The following is a 17,803-nucleotide window of genomic DNA, read 5'->3' as shown; positions in this document are numbered from 1 at the left end:
GTGCTCCACACATGTCAATTGATTTTTATTTTTTATTATTATTTTTTAAATTAAAAAAGTTACAGCAATTTCTCTTCTAATTTTGTGGAACCTTCTATTTTTTTAATGGGATGTATTGCAATTTTTTCAAATATGATATAGTCTATTGACTATCTTATCCACATATAGAAATAATTTGTTTATTAATATTTTTATAATGTGAGGGCATGTATGGTACTTCAAAAATTTAACCATTATCCAAAGAATTGGCTTAATTATATAAGATAAGATGTAGTGAAATTGGAAAATGAAAATAGATAAGGAAAATAATAAGGAATACTATCTAATATTATTGAATTGGAAAGTCTACATAATATAAATATAATATTTTTTTGGGTATAATTATTATCCTTAATAATCATTTTATAGTAGGTTATATATGTAATAGGTTATATATGTAATTTAATAATTCATAATAGAGTGAGGTCAAGTGAGTATATTTGCAGGTCCCAATAAAAACTCTCTTTCTTATATTCTCTCTTTTCGGTCCAAAAATAGGTGTTGGAAACGTGAAATTAATAAATAAGATAGGGAAACGGTTGGAGATGCTCTTAAGCAATATTAAGTACTTATCTACCAAGTTGTTGTTATTTTTTTTCCTCATAAAATCACATCGGATGTTTTTTTTTTCTCCAATAGGAGGTGTCAATTCATTAATGGTAAAGAATGAAATATTACAAGATGACTCACTCAATCAACGAGTTATGACAATAATGAGTCATGAATGAAAAACATAAAGCAAAAACCCTAGATTACTCTTACATATTGCAACCTCATAATGAAATTCCAAAATAACTAGAGTATAACCTGACATTGTTAGGGAAGCCTCTAAACCCAGTTGAGAGCCTTCCCCAATTTATTCATGATACCTAGAGAAGACTCTACACAAGGGGGCTATCTCAAGACTATCAATAGCAACAACTTTCATGCCATACACCTGGGGACCCCAACCTAAACCAGTAGTAAATCGTAGCAAATTAGCCCAGAGTAAATAAACTAAGGATAAAGCCCTAAGCCCGAGAACAATTGCAAGCCCAAGCCTATTAGCCAAATACCTAGCAGCCAATACTTCGCCTCCACGCCGAGTACCACTGTCACCAGGCCTAGCAACCTATCCATCGCCAACCATCGCTAGTGCCATAGCACCATGAATCCTGCCATCAACGACGGCAATAATACCATTAGCAACGTCACAGTGGTTTGCTTGTTATAAACCAAGACAGCGTCAACTACAACATCTCCAACCGGTCGCATGCCGCCTTGTCCCACCACGCACCATAATGTCAGTACATACATGATCCCGTCACCACTTGTATTAGCAAGAACCCACATTGTCAACTACTTAGCGACACCATAAAGCTTTGCATAGTAATGCTGCCCCCAACTCGATTCCCCCATGCCGGAAAAGACAGAAGTCTTCCTAGGGATAGTATTGTTACGACTTATGACCACGAGCACGGCCCGACACGATATGGGCTCAAGCCATGGGCCGGGCCGGGCTTAATGTTTAAGTAAATGGGCCGGCACGAGTCCGGCACGATAATAAATGGGCGTGCCCATGCACGGTACGAAGCACGACTAGGCTCGCTTAAAATGGGCAGGGCCGGTCCGGGCCAGCCCGTTTGCCACCTCTAATCACAACAGACCCAACAAGTTTCTCAACTACAGCACATTCCAATTTTACCTTTAAGTGCTCGAAATTGGCCGGTGAAGAAAACCCAAAAAATCCAAGAACCCTAGGATCGGGTTTTGATCGATTCTCCCTCTACACTGCAAATCGTGGCTCAAGGCTAGAGGGAGAATGATCCTTGGCGAAAACCGCACATTCGACGCCGGTTTGGTGGCCGGAGACGGTCGGAATCGCTGGAAATCGACGAAACTTCCAAATTGCTACAGTGAGCTTCACGGTTCAAATCCGAGCTCTTCTAGGCGAATCATCGAAAAACACCACCGCAGGTGTGACAAGGAGGATGAGGCGAGCTTGCCGGTGTCCGGATTCCGTCGTGGGTCGGCCGGAGAAGGAAGAAATCGGAGGAGGAAGAATCGGACCGAAGAGGAGAAAAAGGTCGGGGAAGAAAAGAGAGAAAACTGGGTAGGTTTCCAAAAATGACAACTTACCACAGTAACTTTCTATATTTATAGAAAGTTACCGTGAACACTAACTTTTATATTTTCAGCCATAACTTTCACATACGAACTCCGATTTTTACCTACCACATGTCCACGGACTCGGTTTAACGTCCTCTACAACTTTCATGAAAAATATTTTCTCAAATTTTGACCCGAACAAAAAGCCAACTTTTTGGGTCACTAAAAGCACTAAAACGATAGTAAAAGTGAAAGTAAAGATCGTTCACCGTCCAAGTGACTAGTAAACCGGTGAATTCGGGTTCGGGACGTCACAATCTTATTAGACCCACTTTTCGATCACATATTCACATCTCAACCATTCAGTTTTTAAGTTTATATGGGTAGATGACCTCAGCAAATTTTCAGCCAAATTGATGATCGTTAAGACATTCAAAACTGTGATTTACAATTATAAACGTGAACGGTTCAAGTTGAACAAATTTGGTTCATTCAATGATTTAATCTATTTTGATACCTTAACGGTCATTAATTTAGCTGAAAATTTGCATAAAATAAAAAAATTGAACGGTCGAACAATCAAAATACGATAGAAAAATGGGTCCTACAATGGATCCCTTAAAATGTCCAAAAAAAAAGATCTCTTAGTGGAGGGGCATTGTGTGTGCGCGTGCGTGTGTGTGTGTGTGTATATATATATATAAATATATATGAGAGAAAATTACTCATATGGTACAACGTGTCTGGTACATCTGACCAATCAGATATCAGAAAATATTCTACTTATTCCGAAACAACCTCTGCTTTTTAAAGGTGCAATATCCAAAATACCTTCCTATTGGGCACTGATTGGTCAGCCGCACCGCCACGTGCGGCTGCCCCACGCAGCACAACGACGTCGTCCGGTGTATTCCGCTTTAGAATCACAAACCTGCCACTTCCATAAATGGTACGACTCACAACATTTGAACACGTCGACTTTTGATACCCAAACCAATCACGCCCCGCCACTTCAATAAGTCCACGCACACAACGTCCAAACCACTCGCACTGACAAAACTGCCCTAAACCAAACCTCCAAGTCCCTCCGCTCGAAGCCGTAATATCACTTCCCACGAAGGTTATTTCAGTTATTCTATCTCGTCTCATCAAAGCACGACGTTACGGAGTTACAGTGTCGTCTCTCTTTTCTTCTGGAGCGATCAGACTTACTTACTGTGCCCTTAAAGCCCAGGTAGACAAAATTAAACAGGGAAGAAAATCGAAGACGAAGCAAAAGCAAAATGGGACGGAAGAACTGAGGAGTTGGTGAGATTTGATTCATCGTTCCTGCTTGATCTTGGTGAATTCTGAGCTGAATCGTCGTTCTTCGCCATGGCTGCACCGTTTTTCTCAACGCCGTTTCAGCCCTACGTGTACCAGGTACTCGCTGTTCGGGGTTTTGCTTTGAAATTTAGGGTTTTTGATCTGTTAATTTTGGTTCCGGTTGGGGTTTTTGATTGGTGGGAGTAGTGTTTTGATTAGCTGATATTGATCTGTGTTTGTCGACTGTAATGTGGAAGGTGTAGCGATCTTTGCATCTGCTTGGGATTTTGAGTGTCAATGTTGGTTGAAGAATTGGATGCTTAAGATTTGGTTAGATAGTGTTGGAATGATAGAATTGAGATGAAAATGGAGTCGAGTGAGAACCATATTAGGTAGGCGATTAGTCGAAAGCTAGATAAGGTAGATTGGTAATTGGCATACGTTTCATGGAAATGTTGATGATTAATAGTTCTGATTTTCGGCTGTGCGGTACTTGGTTGATTCTTGAATTCCAAGTTCCAACTTTAGGGATCCAGAATGTGGTGGCTAAGAGGTTTAACACTGCACTGAATGTGGTTGAAAACAGTGGTGATTTAACCGCTAATTCAATATGGGTAATGCTTTGGTGCATGGGCATGCTTTGCCTGTCTGAAGTCAAGTCAGTTAGGGATGATAGGTGCTGCATTCATGGTACGATTGGGTCACCACTAGTCTATATATTCATCATTGAAACCAAGATCATCAGCCTCAACAGCTAGTGGCTTTCTTTCTGTGGAACTAATGCATTGGCTTTGGGGGCGACCTTTTTGCACTCATCTGTAGTCTGGGAAAGGCGTGCTGTGTAGTCTTAGGCTCTTGTTAATGAATCTTGATGTCTACGGGTTTGGGAATAGTGAGGTTGAAAGATGATGGAAACTGATGTTAGGCATGAGATCATATTTCTGATTGGTTTGGATATCGGTCCTGCTGGCTGTCCTTTGTCCATAAAAAGATTGTCCATGTGTTGCATTAGGATCGCGTGGATAATTCTTGATCATATCAGGCTGCATGATCAAGGCACCCCATTCAGAAATTGTTTTATCAAGACTTCAGACACAGATTTGAAATTCTGAAGGATTACAGACTGGATAAAATAGTTGTGCACGAACATGACACATGCTTCACATTCATAGTCATGTCATGTCTCTCCGAGAGAGTGCCTATGCTAGTAATTACTTGCTGTCTTGATCTCTAATCACTTGTTAACACGACTTTGATTATTGGCATAAGTCTGTCGGCATAAACTATCGTTTGTGTCATGGATATCAACACCTGACTACTTATGATAAATTAGCATGCTTATGTGTTGAATATGGATACATTCAGTTTTTATTACACATGGTGAACAAATTTAGGAAAATGATACTTATATCAAGAAGATGAAAAGAATCATAAATGTTTTAGTTATGTTAGGTAGATCTCCATATATCAGATATTGATTGACAGTGGCATCATTTGGATAATCCATCACGATCAGTAATTTATTGTATTGCATAAGATAAAGTAGCATTTCTCAGTTTATCAGGAACTCTTGGTATGGAGATGCATGCTGAGTTTGCAAACCAATAGAACTTCTAATCTTGTCACAATACTTAAAAGCCATGGCATTGGGAATTTGGGATATATAATTTGTTGTATTCATACACGATCTTTTACTCAACTCACTTCTAATAGTCAACATATATATGTAATGGAGTCCTATATTTCCAAAATTTCTTTTAGGATGCCTGATGAGTATGGTGCTGTTGGGTTCATGGAAAATATGCAAACTTGGGTTGATACGTTCTCCTGCTATAACTTTTATTGAAATCCCCAGCCTCTCTCTTTTTGGGAAACCTCTAGTTTCTGTGTAAACACTGCTTTTATGTATGTCGCTTATGGTATAAGATGAAGATTACTGTGCAGTGTGAGGCGTATCTGATATGCTTACCCATTATCTCGTCCATAAGACATGCATCTGTTCTTTAGTGGATTTGGGAAAAAGTTGATGGTGACTGATAGTATACGAACTTGTGTAGAAGTTTGAAACTTTGAATATATTATCAATTAGGAGAGGCGTGTATCATATGAAGTATAAACTCTACAGTATAGATTGAATACTATCTACAGATTTTTACGCATTTATCATAGGTCTCATACTATTGCTGCCACTGGATATCTGGTGTATAGAGATATCCTGAATGTATACTTATCCAATTGAAACAAGGTGTTTTTTTTTTTTTGGCTTGGAGAATTTTGGTTACTTATTTCCATCTCTTTGCTCAAGCATTGTACTTTTTACATATAAAAGTAACATATGCTTTGACTTGAAATTTCTCCTTGATGGTGGTTATTGTAGATATCTCTAGCTTATGCTCATTGATCAAGGCATCCATATTTATATTTAGTTGGGTTGTGCCAATAAACATTAGACTTTGCAACTACTTGACGATATATGCTATGGTACTGTTATCTCACGTGTGGAGTTATGTTTGGTAATGTCCTGTAGAGTCCACAAGATGCTATGATACCGTTTCAAATTCTGGGTGGTGAAGCTCAATTGGTGCAGGTATACTCTATAATAACCCAACCTATATCATTTTATTTATGCATGTCTTTTCTCCTGTATCTTCCAATCACTTTTCTAACTGGAAGTTAAAACTTCTTCCTGCCTTTCAATGTCAGATAATGTTGACGCCGGAAGAAAAGGTTATAGCAAAGCCTGGTAAGTTCCAACAAGCCTGGACTTTTAATTCATAAGGTGCATTATAGTTGTCATATTCATTTGACTGATTTTGGTATATTTCCACCAACCAACGTAGAGAACATTTAAATTGTTGTTGTCAATGTCACATTTTAACTGATGGATGAATAAATTTAGGTTCAATGTGCTTCATGTCCGGGTCGATCGAAATGGAAAATGTTTTTGTTCCTGAAAATGAAGTAGGGGTGTGGCAGTGGCTTTTTGGCAAGACAGTGAGTAGCATAGTTTTTCACAATAACGGTCAAGGCGATGGGTTTGTTGGAATTGCTGCACCTTCTCTGGCCAGAATTCTCCCGGTTCGTTGTCTTAAGCACGCTAAATTTTAGGAATTTATTTTATTACTTTTGTATACATATTGTTCCCAATCACCATCTGTAACTTATTGTAGTTTTTTTTTTTCCTTTTCTGTTTGACAGATTGATTTGGCAATGTTTGGCGGAGAGATTTTGTGCCAGGTACAACTAATTTATTCATTGTTTGACTAATTGTTTTCAGTTTCTATTAGTCTCTCTGTTTGTAGTGAATAAATTTTGATTGTCCATACTTTCTTTTGTCACAATTGACATACACCTTTCTTGTCTTATAAACTGGATTTTTATGGGACTTGTTAAATTTTGCAGCCAGATGCATTCCTTTGTTCCGTTAATGATGTTAAAGTCAGTAATACAGTTGACCAAAGGGCTCGTAATATTATTCCTGGTGCAGAGGTAAGATACTGGGGAGTTTCAGATTTTTTTTTCATTTTTGTTTTCTGAGCATGCTCCTACCATTAATTAATTTCTTTTGTTCCTTTTTTCCCCCCTTAATTTGTCTCCTTCAGTTGTTTTTCAATGTTCCATGATTTTTTCTTTGTTTATCTAATTGCAGTGTTTATGTTACTGTAGGGTTTTCTAAGACAGAAGTTATCTGGCCAAGGGCTTGCATTTATAATTGCAGGTGGATCTGGTAAGCATTTCTTGAGGCATTATGTCTTGTATACATGTTTCAGATTGGGCACTCCTAAGAGTTTGGTTCTGCCACAGATTCTACAGATATGTCATTGTTCAGTCGGTTCTTAGTTGTTAGATGTCAATTTCAATGTGTGGTTTTATTTATTTGCTAAATCTAACCACCTCTCTTGTTTTCTTCCTTTCCTCTCTCCCTTTTTGCTCAAATTTTTACCTCAGATCCTAAACCAAAAGTATTTGCAGTTTCTTTTGTTGCATGAAAAGTAAACTTCTCACATTGTCTCTCGAACAAAACTAGCAAAATGCAAAATCTTAACCTCTCTTTTCAAGAATACTCCTCCATAGAACTTTTCAGTGATAGTAAAAATGGAGATGCGTGTGGGGTAAATTACAAAAGGCTCTTTGCACAGTCATTCTTTGCTATTTATAAAATGTTCTATAAGAAGTGCTAAAAAAAGGGACAAAGTTCTGCTACTTTTGTTGAAAACTCTTGGAATAATGTTCCTTCTTGGCCAATCTAGCTAGTTATCACTTAGTTGGACTTGGACTAATCTTAGAATTTTTCTGGCTTTCTTCATTTGTGCTAGTTGTACAGAAAAATCTTGAGGTGGGCGAGGTACTATCTGTTGATGTTTCTTGTATAGCAGCTGTGACTACAACAGTCAACGTCCAAATAAAATACAATGGGCCCATGAGAAGAGCAGTGTTTGGTGTAAGTTGCTTCAATTTCTGGAACTTTGCAGTCTCCTTGTGTTATTGCTTCTATATTGATAACATGGTTGCATGCCCTCGACTCCTGTGCTGGGTTACTAGGACTGAGGGGTTATAGTGGGAACCACCTGTTAGGTGATTTGATTGAGCCTGTATATAGTGGATGACCAAATAAAGTCCTCCACACTGCCGATAAATTCTTTCGGATGCAAATGGCCCTGTTCTTGGGATGTTTCTCTTTTAGATAATGATAACCCTCTGCTAAATGCTTTTAGGCTCCCCAAATTTTACATCGTTACTCTTCTCTTTTCTTTTTGTTTCCAAGAATCAAGTTTTCCTAACTGTTTTTCAAATATCAGGGTGACAATCTAGTAACAGCTGTTTTAACCGGACCAGGCATTGTCTTCATTCAGAGTTTACCTTTTCATCGATTTTCTCAGCGTATTGCTAGGTAATAACTTCTTGGAACACAAACTTTAAGGATGTTTTTCCTCATCTCTCTTGTATTTTCTTTATTTTCATGTAGTTATGCTTTGTAGCTTTTTAACAAATATATGCTTTCTGGTTACAGGGCAGTTACATCACCAAACATGAGGGAAAATCCAAAGTTCGTCATGCAGATAGCCATTTTCTTTTTCTTGGCATATGTTGTGATTATATCTTCTTTAATCTTGACCGATGTATGAAATTACTTCTATTTACGGGAAAACCAGCAGTATCATAGCGGTTCTTTTCAATATGACCAGATCAATAGAAACAAGGGATCTCTTCTGCGGTGGAAATGCTTTGTAAATTTCCTTTTTCTTTTGGAACGATGTACTGTAAATTTAGATAGTGGGCGTTTTACATGCACTCGAGCAATTATATGCAGGTTGTTTTTCCTTTTCTTGGCTCATTCCTTGCTCATAAGATGATATTTTGGTAACATTTTTGTTTCTTTTTCGTTCGAGATTATACATGAAAGAAATGCAGAACAGACTAGAAATGAGATTAGAGATTACTTGAAAGAAATGCAGAACAGACTAGTTAACAATAGAGTTACATAAGAAATGATGGAACAATAAGGGTGATGAATGTCACCATCTTCATTAAAAGAACAGATCAGTTCAAAGTTTGTACAATTACATTACTTCCTATTCAAAATCAGATCTATTTGTGCCTCATTACTGGCAAATAAATTGTTAAATGAAACTTAGACATCTACTGCAACTCTGGTCTCCTTGCCTCAATAGGCTCCCAGTATTGGCTGCATGGTTGATAGCTCTCTCATCTTCGGAACCACACTGTTCCTTGTATGAGTGCAATATGAGAACCCGGGAGGAGCGTCAACATTCTGCCCTCTCTTGAAGAAGGGATGCTGGAGAGCTTCCTTAGCACTAGGCCTTTTCGAAGGGTCCCAAGAACAAAGAGACTCTATGAGATCGATGGCCGATTCACTGGCATATGGCATCAATGCTCGAAGACCCACACCATTCTCCGGCCCAAGTTTAGGCATCGTCCGTGAATCCCTACTTGGAGCGCCGATGACTTCACATATCCTGTAGAGCTGGTCCGGCGAATCGTCACCCTCGAAGAGAGGGTGCATGAGAAATAGCTCGGCGATGATCGTCCCCATCGCCCACAGGTCTACCTTCTCATCGTACTCAAAAGGTCGAAGGCTCTCGTTTTTCACAAAGGCCCGAAACAGCATCTCCGGGGCTCTGTACCACCTTGTGGTGACGTAATGATGATGGGCTTGGCCGCCGCAGTCGATCTCCGTAGCAGTACCCAGATCCGAAATCTTGATGTCGCCCTTGTTCACCAAAAGATTCTCCGGCTTCAGATCCCGGTGCATGAACCCGCGTTGGTGATGCATGAATTCAAGGCCTTGCAACACCTGACGGCTCAATGATCGGATTTCGGCCTCCGAGAAAGGGATTCTCCTGCTCCGCCTCTCATCAATAAGATCACAAAGGCTACCCTCCATGTACTCAAAAATAAAGAAGACGTCGTCGTCTTGGTATTCAACACCCTTGAAGCTCACTATATTGGGGTGCTCCAACCTAGTGAGAGCACGGACTTCCGGTACATATGCCCACGGATCGCCGTCTGGCTTCAGATGTTTGATCGCCACAAACTGACGGGAGTCGTTGTCGATGGCCTGATACACCCACCCAAAACTCCCCTCACCAACCAGCCTTACTATCTCGTATCTATCCATGGAACAAAACCCAGACACAGATCAAAGAATTGAAAACCTCTCAAGTAGTCTTGGACTACGAAATCAGTGTTGATTTCGCACCACCACTCATCCTCAGAAGAATTAGAAACCCAAAGAATTGGAAACCCTAGCGCACACTTAACACTCTCTACCGAAATTGGGAAGAAGAGCAGTGGATTCATTCGTGGAGTCCTCGGATCCTATTTATAATTTCCCATCACTTCCTTTTCCTACTCTCCTGCGGACTTGTTTCGGCAAGGGTATTTCAGTCATTTGCTATACTTGCGTGAGCCCAGAGCTTGAAATCAACGCTTCCTGATCTCACGAGGATCTGAGAGATCGAGACCGAGGGGTTTCAACAAAGCGGCGCCGTTTCTCGAACTCTAAGTCTCTAACAGGTTGTCTTCAACTCTTCATGTCTTAATGGCTTAGTTTACTTGGGCCCCACGAAGATTATCCGAATCTACGCGTCAACACCAGATAGGCGGTTAAGACAGCGCCAGTTGCCAAAACGCGCTTTCTAGCGAGTGGCGAGAACGCGCTTCACTCGCGTCTATAATACGAGAAAATCCGACTCCCTTTTATAAGTTTACCTTCTCTCTTTTGGGATTATCATCCCCAAATTTCCCCCAAACGAAACCCTAGCGGCCGTTCAGCCATGATTCTTAACCTATATAAACCCCCGAAGGCTTGATTTTCAATCCCGCAATCACAAATTTCTCGGAAGGTTTCGATTTCTCTCGATTTGGGGTAATCGGAGACGAACACAGTTCGCGATTGTTCCCGGAGATATCCGCGCGGCCCAACCCGATCGGCGGTTCCGCTTCCACGATCCGACGTCGTTTCGCTGTCAATTGAATCCACCGGATCGATTCCGCAGCCCTAGAGTTCTCTGATTCTTTCAGATTGCTTCAAGAATATCGAAGGCTTTGTTCGTTGCAATTACAGAGGGGTTTTGCTATTGCCTCTGAGATTTCTCAGATTCGATTCGAATTGCGACGATTCATCGGCGGAGGGTTGCAGAAGTCTTTATCTGGTGCGAGGTATCGAATCGGTGATCGGAGAAGAGTTAGGGTTCGGCGTTCAAGGGAGATTGGAGACCTTCTGCGGCGGTTTGATTTGTTTGACCTCAGTAGAGTAATCGGAGAAAACAAAAGAAAAAAGAAAATAAGAGCTTGAATTTTTGTACTGTTTGATTATTTTTTCTTTGGAGTTTAATATAAGGCCTTTATATTTTTTAAAAGGCCTTTGATTATCGTTGGGTGTTTGTTCTTCTTGTGGTGTTATACCTAATTTCTTATTTGGAAGGAAAAGAAAAAAAAAGAATATTTACCATGGCGGTGTACTATAAATTTAAGAGTGCAAGAGATTATGATTCTATTGCTATGGACGGTCCTTTCATCTCAGTTGGTATACTCAAAGAAAAAATATTTGAATCCAAGCATTTAGGGAGGGGTACTGATTTCGACCTTGTGGTCACCAATGCCCAGACCAATGAAGGTTGGTTCGATTTAGTTTTAGTTATTCCCTTCTTAACTTTTTTCTAATTGAAATATGGGTCCTGGGAGTGTGAGTTGATTGGAATGAATTTGGGGTTTTCAAAACTAGTTTTGTGGTTGTCTTAACTTTTAAGTGATCTTAAGTATATAGCTATACTTATCTAGATTTCAAGAAGGATGTTATATTGCTAAACTTGAATTCACATTTAGTTCACTAGTTGCCACCATGTGCCTTGAATTTAGATTGACTTCATATGGATGTCTTTACAATTTATGTTGAATGACCAAAGTGTTGTTGGCTGGTACGGAATGCACAAAATTTGGCTATCAAAACTTTTGTGGTGAGTTGGATCATTGAGGGACAGGATCTGTGAGATTGAAATCTGGGTTATGCTGAAATTTTTAATCTGACTTTAACATCCTAGGAACAATGGATTACACCTTTGGGAAACGCATTTTGGTAGCTTTTGTTTTCATAGATTAATGTAAATGCAGTGTTTTTATAGACTTCCTGTTCTATGTTGTGGAATTTCAGAGTATCTTGATGAAGCAACGTTGATTCCAAAAAATACCTCAGTTTTAATTCGCCGTGTACCTGGACGCCCTCGCATGCCCATTGTTACTGATTCAGAGTACTATCTCAGATCCTTTTATTCCTTTTAATACTTGACTTTACTTATGTTGCTGTAAGGTTCATTTTGAATTTTCAAGTTGGCAGGATAGTTTGTCATTGGGTTTCAAAAACCTGTGTTATGGGTAATCCCTTTGGAGTGTGCCCAAGTAGTACCTCTTATAGGGTTTGGGTGTTTCTTATGACCATTAGAACCTATTTTTAGCGTTGGTTGAGTTGGCCATTTATATCTATTTCATTGCAGGCATAAAGTAGAAGATATGGTGGAGAACATTGAACCCGAAAGGACTAGCTTTCTGGGAGCTGGTTCGTCTGTGAATGTAAGCTTTAGTATATTAGAGTCTTTTAGTTTGCTTTTTGCAATCAGAGGGAAATTTTAGTGATTGTTTATTTTGACATTACAGCCTGAGCCAGACTGGGATGATCTTGGGGGTGATTTGTACGAAATTCCTGAAGTTTTGCCAGTGCAGCCAAGTTATGCGGTTCCGGATATTCCACCATCAAATAAAGCTGATGAAGATAGCAAGCTTAAGGCTTTAATCGACACTCCAGTATTAGACTGGCAACAGTATGTCATTTTCAGTCCTATTACTGTGCTGTGTGATATCATAATGGTTGGGGGTTTTTGTCACTCGTATTGAATGATTTCTGTGCTGTATTTGCAGTCAAGGCGTTGACGGCTATGGTCCTGGTAGAGGTTTTGGCCGTGGTATGAATGGGAGAATGGGTGGACGTGGTTTTGGTGAGTCTTTTATGGTTATATATACTTTCATTTATAAAAATCTCTCTCTCCCGCTCTCCCAATTTTAAATAATGGAATTGATTTTTGTTTTTGTTTTTTATGCTTGATTGAGGTCGAACAGGAGTGTTTGAGAAAAAAACACCTCCACAGGGCTATATATGTCACAGGTGTAAGGTTCCTGGTATGTTCGTCTGACCTCCTTTTTTAAAGAGAATAGCTTGTTTTGTTGATCAATGGTTATTTCAGGACGGTGCTTATATTTGGCACTTCTGTATTCAGGTCATTATATTCAGCACTGCCCTACAAATGGTGATCCAAACTATGACATCAAAAGAGTGAAGCCACCCACTGGCATTCCCAAGTCCATGTTGATAGCAACCCCAGATGGCTCATATGCACTGCCGAGTGGTGCAGTAGCTGTATTGAGGCCGAATGAGTAAGCTTATTTTGTGGTCTAGAGTTCATACTTTTTATGCTTGACTGCTTGTGTAATCAGTTGCTGATATGAAAACTTACTATAATAATTGATATATGATCACAGGGCTGCTTTTGAGAAAGAGATCGAAGGTTTACCGTCTACACGTTCTGTTGGTGATTTACCACCTGAGCTACACTGCCCCTTGTGCAAGGAAGTGATGAAAGATGCTGTTTTAACGAGCAAGTGTTGCTTTAAGAGCTTTTGTGATAAGTGTAAGTTATAGTGCAACTTTCATTGCCTCTCTTGAGGTTAGGTTTTCCCTTTTTAATGGAATAACTTCAACTTTTCTCACAAAAAAAATATTTGTCGTTACCCTCATCTGGCTCATTCTAGCATTTAAAGCATCTAATTGTTTTATGCTGCTTTATTTATCATATCAGTTTCGTTTGGATTTACTCTAGCTCACATTTATAATCAGGTATCAGGAATTACATTACGTCAAAGTCAGTGTGTGTCTGTGGGGCTACAAATACACTTGCAGATGATCTACTGCCAAATAAGACTCTCAGGGATACCATCAATCGAATCTTGGAGTCTGGTAACAGTAGTACTGATAACGCTGGGAGTGCTTTCCAAGTTCAAGGTTTGTTCTTCAATGATGTGCTTTTTATTTCTGTTTCCATTCAAACTAGTCATATACCGTCATTGTTACAATTTTGTTTTGTAATATTTAGATATGGAGTCTGCACGCTGCCCACAACCCAAGATTCCTTCCCCTACTTTATCTGCTGCATCAAAGGGAGAAAATAAGCCTTTACCTTTGCATGAAGAAGCTCTGAAGACACAGGAGACCGTAGATGAGGTAAAACCTGTTCTTGCCCCACAGCAGATGTTAGAGAATGTGAGGAATACAAAAGTAGCCGATGCATCTGAAGCTACCCATGAGTCAATGAGTGTAAAGGAACCTGCATCCCAAGGGAGTGCTCCCCTGGTTGATGAAGAAGTGCAGCAGAGGCTGGCCTCTGTGGAGGCAGGTAATGTATATGTCGGGTGTTATTTGTGTGTATCCAATTCCCTGTCTGTTCTGTGTGCTTGACTTATAGGAGTTGGATGGATGTATATTGTTTTTCAAATAGAGAGCTGTTGTGGTTATTTAATGGTTTTTTGTTTGTATATTTCAGGAAAGAAAAGGAAAAAGAAGAAAGTTCGCATGCCTGCAAACGGTATGACTTCTTCTCTCTTTTTTGTAAACAGCTTGGTTTTGTGTCCTATTGAATCTCTCTTACCGTATAAATTGGGAATTAAGCATTTTCATCCTTGTGCTTTTTTCATTACAGAAATGCAATGGAAGACACCTCAAGACCTTGCAGCTGAAAACTACATGATGCATATGGGGCCCTCTGCTTATAATCCATACTGGAATGGCATGCAACCTGGCATGGGCATGGATGGATATATGCCACCATATGGTGCTCCTATGCCATATATGGGGTATGGTCTAGGTCCTATGGACATGCCATTTGGTGGTCCTTTCCCACCGGACTCATTTGGTGGTCAAGGTTATATGATGCCTATGGTTCCACCTCAGAGGTATGTAACCGTCTCTATTCTGTCTTCCACTTTCACACTGGATATGATAATGGGGTTCGAGGGTTTGTGTTGACAATTGTCTGCTCTTCTCTCTCTTTTTTTTTTTCCCATTCTTTTGGTCTACAAGATTGTGCTTAGAACGTTTTCTAGATAGGAGGGTGTGTGTATAACACTGGGTTATTGGTGGAGCCAATGCCCTAAAAATGCCGTTTTACATTGACCAAATAAAATAGAGTGCTACTATGATTGCAAGTAGCAATTAAATGCCTTTTATTTATTATTATTATTTTTTATATATACTTTTTCATTTTCCAAGGTGTCCTTTCAAACCTGCGGGCTAATGTGCGTCTAATCTTTTAATGTTTTACAGGGATCTTGCGGACTTTGGTATGGGTATGGGAATGAATGGAATGAATGTCGGACCTCCTCCTATCATGAGCAGAGAGGAATTTGAGGCTCGGAAAGCTGATTTGAGGAGGAAGCGTGAAAATGAGAGACGGGGCCAAAGGTACGTTTGAAAAATTTGATTTTGTTTTGGACTTGGGATCTGTGGAGCTTGGTAGATATCTCTATTTACATGATTTATTTTTCAACAGGGAGTTCTCCAAAGATCGGGAATATGGAAGGGATGTGAGTGGTGATGGCGATGTGCCTCCAATGAAGTCCAAATCAGTACGTCTTTATTGTGCCAATTTCCATCTCTTCTTATCATTTGTATACTGCAGCAGCAGGTCGTTAAGGTTTTTATCAACAATTTTGCAAGGAGACACCAAGTTGGCAATAGACCACCAATTTGGCCAGATAATGCCCCTCTCTTTTCTTGGCGAAAAAAGAAAGATAAAATTTGTATTGTTGCTGCAGTTAGGGGAAAATGGTCTAGGATTTATTAAACCATTTTTTTTCTTATCAGTTTATCATTTTACTTTCAATCTTTATTTTTATTTTTCTATTTTGCTATGATGTTCCATTTGATCATGCGGAAAGAACATGTTTTAGTTTGTCTTGTCCAAATGAGCGGTAATTTAATTGCCTGATTGGAGCACAGGGAAACTGGCCTAGCTTGTCCAGAAACCGAGGTCAAATTAGAGTTCTGTTGTGAATCCCAAATTCCAACAAATATTTGCCACGACTCAAAATTTGACCCAAAAAAAAGGAGAAAAAAAAAAAACCAATTTCCCCAAAAATGTTTCACTTCAATTCTGGGTTATGTTCGAATTTTGCACTGGTCCTAGATGTTCTTAATTTGGTACTTTCTACAATAGAAATTTATTTCTGTAAATGATTTTAGCATGCTTGTTTTTTCAACGAAAAGAAAAAGAATGAAATATCCCAAGGTAAAAATCTGTATTTGTATCCAATAGTTGAAAAAAGAAAAACGTGGTAATTTTTTACATAGGGAGTAGGAACTACTTGACTACGTGTCAGGGCTGCTTGCCATGTGTCAATATCCATCATTAATATTTTTTGAAATTTAACTTATTTGTGGTTGGTGTGCAGAAGTCGTCTCTAGCCCGATCTCCAAGCCCAGACTACAGGGATCGCGATCACCATCGCCAGCAACGATACGAGAGGTCCTCTCCAGAACCCAGAGACCGAGACCGAAGACCCTCACGTGACCTCGTCGAGCCTCTCCCGCCACCGCGCCCTCCTAAGAGAAAATCCGAGCACCACCACGACCGCGACCGCGACCGCGACCGAGAGCCCCAGCGCGAAAGCGCCAAGGACTATGACTACTACGACGACGAGAAGCCCCGCCAGAAACGTCACCGTTCCGAGTCTTCTTCTTCGAAACCTGCCGCGACCGAAACTGCACCACCCTCCAAGCCCAACTCTGCAAAGCTCGCTGCTGAAACTGCGTCAGCCAAGAGCAAGGCCAGCGTGTTCTCGAGGATTAGCTTCCCTGAAGGAGAAGCGAACAAGAAGAGGAAGAGCTCTCCTGCCGCGAAGGAGGTGGCGGGTGGTTCGAAAGAGCTGGCGAATGGCTTCCACGACCATGAGTATAGCAAGTCCACTAAGGTTGCTACTGCTGCTGCGGCTGTGAGTAGCAGCAGGAAGACTACTAGTGCTGTGAGTTCTCCTGCTGTGGACTATGAGTCAAGCGACGACGACAGGCACTTCAAGAGGAAGAAGAAGTCATCAAGGTACGCAGAGGCTTCGCCGCCGGCGGTGCAGCAAGAGGAGGAGCCTTCGAGGCACTCTAGAGGTTCCAGGGATCGGGAGCGGGAGCATAGGCGGCAGAGATAGATAGTTAGATTAAGCACTAAGGGCATAATTGTCCATGCATTCTGCTGCTGCTGCCTGATACTTTCTGTTGGGCCCTTGGGCTTTATTTGATTGTATTGGTGTATATGTAACTGGGCTCACGGGCTGCAGCTATGTTTCCTTGTTCGTTTTTTTTTTTTTTTGAAATATTATGTTTCCTTGTTCTTTGTTTTGGGAACATTTCTGGAATTTGATCTTTTGGATTATGAAATATGGGACAATTACGGGTATGAATAAAAGTCATCTTTTCAAGTCCATCGATTGTGTTTTAATAATTAAATCTTATGGTAGAGAACGCAAAAAAAAAAAGTCCTCATTTGGTGATCCTGCAAACACTATTCAGTCTTATGTATTTTTGACTTTATCATCGCAAGTATGGAAGACTGTTTACATCTTTTGCCCTGATAATTAAGGCATATTTGATTTTATCAATTCGATAAAATGAATCAAAAGAAAAATTGCAATGCCTTAAGATGACGAGTCCAGGATTCCAGAAAAGATTATTTCCTATTACTATGTTCGGCGATTTATTTTACTCTCCAAATAAATCAAACGCAAAAAAAAAAAAGTAAACCCTTTTTAATATTTC

General features: G+C 40.0%; 3 protein-coding genes across 4 annotated transcripts; 2 read left to right on the top strand and 1 right to left on the bottom strand.

The window, feature by feature from the left end:
* The first annotated feature begins 3,268 nt into the window (after nucleotides 1-3,268).
* On the top strand, nucleotides 3,269-8,767 carry LOC112179163. The gene is made up of 10 exons (XM_024317500.2): nucleotides 3,269-3,549; nucleotides 5,960-6,019; nucleotides 6,136-6,175; nucleotides 6,332-6,510; nucleotides 6,631-6,669; nucleotides 6,835-6,921; nucleotides 7,099-7,159; nucleotides 7,749-7,873; nucleotides 8,232-8,323; nucleotides 8,444-8,767. Exons 1-10 carry the CDS (start codon nucleotides 3,502-3,504, stop codon nucleotides 8,556-8,558), a joined length of 846 nt encoding a protein of 281 aa, XP_024173268.1. The 5' UTR covers nucleotides 3,269-3,501; the 3' UTR covers nucleotides 8,559-8,767.
* A 330-nt stretch (nucleotides 8,768-9,097) lies between these two features.
* Nucleotides 9,098-10,072, bottom strand: LOC112177584 (cyclin-dependent kinase F-3). Its single transcript, XM_024315868.1, has one exon. The coding sequence runs from the start codon at nucleotides 10,070-10,072 to the stop codon at nucleotides 9,098-9,100; it is 975 nt and encodes a 324-aa protein (XP_024171636.1).
* A 573-nt stretch (nucleotides 10,073-10,645) lies between these two features.
* Nucleotides 10,646-17,471, top strand: LOC112179162 (E3 ubiquitin ligase PARAQUAT TOLERANCE 3). Of its 2 annotated transcripts, none has more exons than XM_024317499.2 (15): nucleotides 10,646-11,572; nucleotides 12,107-12,203; nucleotides 12,447-12,522; nucleotides 12,607-12,770; nucleotides 12,868-12,944; nucleotides 13,066-13,125; nucleotides 13,224-13,380; nucleotides 13,486-13,634; nucleotides 13,841-14,005; nucleotides 14,097-14,396; nucleotides 14,544-14,585; nucleotides 14,700-14,952; nucleotides 15,323-15,460; nucleotides 15,549-15,624; nucleotides 16,450-17,471. In XM_024317499.2, the coding sequence occupies exons 1-15, from the start codon at nucleotides 11,407-11,409 to the stop codon at nucleotides 17,194-17,196; spliced, it is 2,667 nt and encodes an 888-aa protein (XP_024173267.1). In that variant the 5' UTR covers nucleotides 10,646-11,406; the 3' UTR covers nucleotides 17,197-17,471. The 2 variants fall into 2 exon arrangements, with proteins under 2 accessions (XP_024173267.1, XP_024173266.1); XM_024317498.2 differs by having other exon boundaries at nucleotides 13,057-13,125.
* The last annotated feature ends 332 nt before the right edge of the window (nucleotides 17,472-17,803 follow it).

Source organism: Rosa chinensis, chromosome 7 (assembly GCF_002994745.2).
Source record: "Rosa chinensis cultivar Old Blush chromosome 7, RchiOBHm-V2, whole genome shotgun sequence".
NCBI classification, from domain to species: domain Eukaryota; kingdom Viridiplantae; phylum Streptophyta; class Magnoliopsida; order Rosales; family Rosaceae; genus Rosa; species Rosa chinensis.
This window is presented reverse-complemented; position numbering and strand designations above follow the sequence as displayed.

Coding starts and splice junctions, on each gene's coding strand:
- LOC112177584 (XM_024315868.1), bottom strand. CDS start 10,072: ATGGATAGATACGAGATAGTAAGGCTGGTTGGTGAGGGGAGTTTTGGG.
- LOC112179162 (XM_024317498.2), top strand. CDS start 11,407: ATGGCGGTGTACTATAAATTTAAGAGTGCAAGAGATTATGATTCTATT. Junction 13,635..13,840: donor TAAGAGCTTTTGTGATAAGT/GTAAGTTATAGT, acceptor ATTTATAATCAG/GTATCAGGAATTACATTACG. Junction 14,006..14,096: donor GAGTGCTTTCCAAGTTCAAG/GTTTGTTCTTCA, acceptor TGTAATATTTAG/ATATGGAGTCTGCACGCTGC.
- LOC112179163 (XM_024317500.2), top strand. CDS start 3,502: ATGGCTGCACCGTTTTTCTCAACGCCGTTTCAGCCCTACGTGTACCAG. Junction 6,176..6,331: donor AAAGGTTATAGCAAAGCCTG/GTAAGTTCCAAC, acceptor GAATAAATTTAG/GTTCAATGTGCTTCATGTCC. Junction 6,922..7,098: donor ATATTATTCCTGGTGCAGAG/GTAAGATACTGG, acceptor ATGTTACTGTAG/GGTTTTCTAAGACAGAAGTT.